This window comes from Atta colombica, unplaced genomic scaffold (genome assembly GCF_001594045.1).
Source record: "Atta colombica isolate Treedump-2 unplaced genomic scaffold, Acol1.0 scaffold15, whole genome shotgun sequence".
Lineage (NCBI taxonomy): Eukaryota > Metazoa > Arthropoda > Insecta > Hymenoptera > Formicidae > Atta > Atta colombica.
The window spans coordinates 761066-767399 of NW_017259239.1; the positions used below are offsets into that span (position 1 = coordinate 761066).

A 6334-nucleotide genomic window follows, 5' to 3' on the forward strand; every position below is an offset into this window, starting at 1 on the left:
GGGAAGCCTTTTAGACTGGTAAGACCCACATTGATAAGACTCAATGACTCCAGAGCGCTGAATTCATTTGTCAAACCCACAATTTGCGTACTCCGGCAATTATCAAGAACAAGTTCTTTGATCTGTAACATGCAGGAATCATAATTATTTACAACAAATAGATGACGAAGAAAGTCATATAAATATCAGAAGCAGATATCTCATGTAGCTGAAAGACATACCGAGAATATTAATCATGTTAAGACATTCATTAATATTTTTGAGTAAATGACTGCGTTTGGGAAACGAGCGGCGACCATCGATTCGTGAAATCATATTCAAATTGAAATCGTATTCAGATTCACGCGGTTACGGAATCGGCGCGCTCGAAAGGATACGGTCGGACATAATCATAGTCGTGGCGGTGAGCGCTCGCGGTTGAAAAAGTCGTCGCTAAAATTCAAACGAGCGATAAGCTTTCGCGGGAGAGATGGGCTATTTTATTGATCGGAGAAAGAGAAAGGCCAAAGGGTGAGAACGGGACCGGATAAGAGGACAGAGATGGAAGCAGTCGGGAAGGGTGAGGCAGATGAAGAGCGGTGACGAGAGAGAGAGGGCGAGAGAGAGGGAGAGGGAGTAGCGACGTGACGGTAAGCGTAGTGCATGCCGCGTCTTGTTTAGCCACGTCGGAAAAGCCGGCGAGCGACAAGCAGGGACTGTGGCACGCGACGCCGAGTACGAGAAGTGGGATTGGGTGGTACAAGAGGGAGAGGAGATGAAGGGTGGTCATCATCGATACCGGATGCCTCAATGCCGGAAGTATCGATACTTCCATATCACATTATTACGCCCATGATATAATGAGACAAAGTGTTACATCGCTATTGGCCTACACTCGTTCTTCTCCAATGGACAAGTCTTATCTTTTGAATTTTAAAAAAGAATATAAGCCAGGTGTTACTGACGCTGCGGTTAGGTTCGTCGGGGTAGATTTTTAATTAACTGCTTAACACATCGATTCATTAATGTCACCATCATTACACCATAGGTCTGTTCTTTTTTCATATCCCAGAACTGAACGTTTTGTACGGTTCATGTTCTTTTTTCTTTTCATTTTGATGAAAAAAAATTAATCATGCTGATCACGCAAGAAGTTTAGTCCTGGAAAAAAAAATAGACTTCTCTTTACGTGGCAATTCCGACGTTCTCTCGCAAATATGAAATATTTTAGCTATGATATTCTGTTACATTTGATATATACAGTTGATACACATGCCATGTTGATATACCATAGATACGCGCTTTGCATGGACGAAAATTTATACACTGACATGTTCAATAAATAGAAACATAGGAAATAGAAATTTTACATATAATTCTTAATATATTATATTATTATATTTATGGTAAAGTTGTTTTAAAAATTATTAGCTTTAATTTCATCAAACTTTATTATATCAATTAAAAAGTAATAGAATGTATCTCTGTTGCCATAAAAAAAGTTGATACTATCAATGATCAACTCTACATTATCAAAAGAAATAATATAAAGTATCTTTATTTTTTCTTAAAGAAATATCCATTTCTTTGAATTTTATATTTTTTGAGACTAGAATTTTTATCTCAATTATTGATGATCAACTTTACATTATTAATACTGAAAAAAATAACGTAACATAACACGTAAAGTGTATCTATATTTTTTCTTAAAAAATTTTTTATTTCTTTAAATTTTACATTCTTTAAAGAATTTATTTCATTGTCAGTTACCAGTAAAAAAGTTGATACTATTAATGATTGACATTACATTATTAAATACTGAAGAAAGTTTATATATATATATATATATCTATTTTTTTTTCATAAAAAAATATCTATTTCTATGAATTTTTTAAGAATAATTCGTCACGGATTTTTTTTCATTAATCTGTATCGTAATTCGCAAATTTTATCATAAAATCAGAATTAAATTTCGCGGACAAGTCTATATATCTACGATATGTCTCGCATTTATTGAGATTCCCCTAATTTAATTTTGATTACATGCAACTTTTTCATCTCATACTCCTCGCCTTAGATATTTTGTGTACGCCATGCGACCAATCGGTTGACAGGTTGGCTACATGTATTTTCCGTGTTGCACTGATCATAACGTCACAAAATATCATAGGAGCGGATCAATGACAGTCTCGGATCAAGGAACTAGGAAGATGCGAACGTTACGTCACTTAAATTCTCCGACGTTTCGAAATGTGAAATTGCCGCTGTTAATTTTCGTAACAAAGACAAATATATTTTGTGATCACACAATTACGTAATAAAACGCAATTTTGTTATCGACAAATGTTTTTATTTTCGTCTACGATTCCGAATTGTACGATATGAAAACACGCCCTTCTACATTTATTTCCAAATTCACGCAATGTGATATTAAAATTAAATCGGAAGGCATGAATCGGAATCCTTGGTCTAAATAAACATTGACAGTAAATATATTTTGTGATCACACAATTACGTAATAAAACGCAATTTTGTTATCGACAAATGTTTTTATTTTCGTCTACGATTCCGAATTGTACGATATGAAAACACGCCCTTCTACATTTATTTCCAAATTCACGCAATGTGATATTAAAATTAAATCGGAAGGCATGAATCGGAATCCTTGGTCTAAATAAACATTGACAGTGATACGTTTCCAATTTGGAAAACATCGCCGCCATGCTCCCGAGTGGCACGGCACTGTTGCATCCAAGATGCATTGCAAATGCAACGTGGGTGGTCAACGCAGAGTGAGTAAAGTTTCGGAGTCGTAAATATGTAAGAGTTGCTCGCGATTTTAACTAGCACACGTAAATTCAACATCTGTTTAACTTATGCATTTAGGAAAGATGCTGTATAACACAGTAAAGATATTATTGTTCTTGTTCTCTTATTTCAAAATAACTATGCAAAACGTCCCGGTTTTCGTCTTGGCGTGATTATAATACAATACATACGAAATTAAAGCGTACAGCAGAAATAGCAGCTTTGCAATTGTAAAATTCTAATATGATATCGAATATTAAGTGAAAATTAATCAATAAGATTAAATATACGTGAGTGAGAAATGCCACATTCGGTTAAGATGGTTCTTCAGACCTAATAATATCTCTTATGAATTTAAAGTTAGTTTGAACTGGAAATTATATAAATTCACAAGAAATATTATTAAATACAAAGAAACCTTGGCCGAATATGATATTTTTCACTCACATATGTCAAATATGATCTTAATTCCTCACTAAAGTCCGCATTGTTCTATTTATAATGTCAAATTATATTCAATTTGAGTTACTATAATATAATCACTTTTATAGGTCGCCACTCTTATTTCACACTCTAATTTCTTGAATCAATGTTAAAAATAACAAAATGTTATTTGATTCAAGAAATTAGATTACTACTGTTCCTTTGATACCTAACAGTGCGATTCCACCAATTTAAGATTAACATCGGTTTAAGATTAATATCGATTTAACTTAAATTTTTTAAAAAAGATAAAGAATAAATTAAACCGAAACAGATAATTTTGTATCAAACCTAAATGTATAAACCAATCATATTAAAGAATCTTACAACAAACTGCTTTCTCTGCTAAACGCAACTAATATCTTGAACTTCACCATTTATCAAAACATATATTCGATATGCCTAAATTTAGTGTTAATACATTAATGATTCTGTGCGTTATGTATACCATGATCATATTTTCTTACAGAAAATAAAAGACAAACTTGAAAATTTTAGAGCTTTATTCCTAAATATTTTCAAACTAATTTATAATTGTTAGACAACTGCGCATTCATTTTTGAAATTTTCTTGCACAATATACTCAAGTTAATTCCTAAGTAAAACACAAATCAAAATTTTGTTGTTGCTTTATTATTCTCTATTTGAGTTTAAAATTTGTTTCCGTAAAAATTCGCCCATTAGAACTAATTAGACATTGGAATGCTAATTAGAAAGGAATTTCCCATAATATCATTAAAATAAAGGGTAGAAAAGTTAAGTAAGTTTTAAAAAATAAATAAATCTTATGGACAGAGCTACCTGAAGGACAATTTACAATAAAGGACGTATTATCGTATTATGCATAAAAGAATAATACATATTCTATAATAGGCCGTTATTTAAAGTTTTAAATCGTAAGAAATTGATTAGTTATCACAGTCGAATGTGAGAATAATTGACTATTATGGGTTTTCTACAACAAGTTATTACCCAAGCTTTAAGTTTTAAGCTAATTATCGATTATTCTTCTCACATTCAATTGTGATTGGTTAATTTCTTATGATTTAAGACTTAAAACTTAGATAACAGATTATTGTAGAAAGCCCATTATTAGTCAATTTCTTGTAACTTAAAATTTAAATTTAATTCTAGATAAGTTTAGATGGCTTATTGTATAGAAAGTTGATTAGAAAAATTTTTACAAAGTTTTGAGCGCGGAAGAAAATTGCCAAATTTGTCAAATTCAATTCGTGTCAAAATCATGGCTCTGACGCCACACCCTAACTAGTAGCTACGGCTCTGCGGACGCCAACGCGTTCCACAGAGACGCGAAACGTGGCGATGCACCTGAAGAAAGTCGGGCAATGCCGGTTGACATCGGCCGAGCAGGCAGCTTCGATTCGGCTCGACTCGACTCGGCGATGCGACGTGACGTTACATTACGTTACGGTTGCGCCGTTACGGCGAAAAAAATTCGTTCGTCGTGGTCGCGCGTGCCACTCGGCGGTCGGATCAGCCGGCAAAGTGGACTCGTCCAAGATGGCGGCATGGTGATTGGCGGCGCGTCACGAAACGCAATCCGGTGCGCACGGCAGTGATTTGTGCTTACGTGTGTGTGTGTGTGTGTGTGTGTGTGTGTGTGTGTGTGTGTGTATGTGTGTGTGTGTGTGTACGCGCGCGCAAGCGGTTATGCACGCAGTGGCACGCACGTCACACACGTGGGAAGATAATGAGATGCGATCGACAAGTTGATGTCGCAATGCCGGGATGAAGGGTTCTTCCCTCCGGAGAAGAGGCGTCCCGGCGCTACGTTACGATGCAATGGCGACGTCCAGTGCAGGTTGCCGCGTGCACGCGCCTCGCTCATGGCGGCGCGCGCGCGCGTGCACCGTTCATTTACATAACGCGGCCGCTGCCGACGCGACGCGCGCGCAACATACACTTTTCGCGCGATCGGGATTGGTGGCGATGCCTCGATGTTAAAAAATACATTAATCGAGTAAACATATGTTAATTAAACACGTTAATTCTTAACATATATCACGTAATGATCTGTATGATCGTGATTAACGTGATGTATCCCGCAAAAGAGAGAGGACATGAGGAAGTCCAAAAAAAATGGTTCTGTTCAGCGACAGAATTAAGCCACACTACTCTTTTTTTTTTGCTGGATCGCTTGCGTAGTAAATTACCAGAATTGCATCACAGAACGCAAAATTTCTAGTAATTTAATGAAACGCAAGCAATCCAGCAGGAAAACATCGTGTGCCGCAGGCTTTACTTAGGTTGCTATTTGATTAAATTTTATCAGCCTCTATAAGTGCTTTCCATTTGAACACAAATGTCACTCTGTTTTTATTGTTCATTGTCACGATAAAATAATATCCGGTCGATTTGTATCACTAAATGAAAAGCATGTCTTCTTATGTCTTTCGACATTTAACGAGGAAACAAACGCTTTTTTTAACATTAGAAAGTTTCTCCGCCAACTGCGCCATCGCGCCAGCAAGTGTCCTATGCACTTTAACGCACATCGATGACAAAATGTCAATGGGTGTTAAGTCATCGAAGCGATGCGTCGATATTTTTGAATTGACCGAAAGTACGGAGCACCGTTAGTAGGTTTCGATATGTCGAAGCAATAATATTAAGAACGCTCAAAGTTTCTATATATTTTGGCGCTCGCTCGGGAGACGCAACACTTCGTGGCAGCCTTTTTATACCGATCGATGTCGCAAATTGCAAAGATTCCCGGGAACGATCATTATCACTGAGAGCAGTGTCACACCTTTATTATAGTCATGCAGAAAATTGCACATACTTAAATATTAACAACTTGTTTCAAATATTTCAAAAGTTTTCAAAATATATCTGCACAAATCTGTCACAAACACCAAATTTATTCAAAGTATTCTCATCATTCTAAATTCTAGCAAGCTTAAACTTCAATCAAGACTATTGAATTAGAACAAATTTTATTTATTTTATATATATATATATATATATGTGTGTGTGTGTGTGTGTGTGTGTGTGTGTGTGTGTGTGTGTGTGTGTGTGTGTGTGTGTGTGTGTGTGTGTGTGT

The 6334-nt window shown here is 35.8% G+C and overlaps 1 protein-coding gene across 1 annotated transcript in view; it reads right to left on the bottom strand.

Annotated features, from left to right (window-relative positions):
* The window catches only part of LOC108685267 (acidic leucine-rich nuclear phosphoprotein 32 family member A), a 12582-nt gene that overhangs the window by 1990 nt on the left and 4258 nt on the right, over nt 1–6334 (bottom strand). The window contains exon 2 of the mRNA XM_018189975.1: nt 2–122. Coding sequence (XP_018045464.1) covers nt 2–122 — 121 coding nt within the window. The remainder of the gene's footprint in view (nt 1; nt 123–6334) is intronic.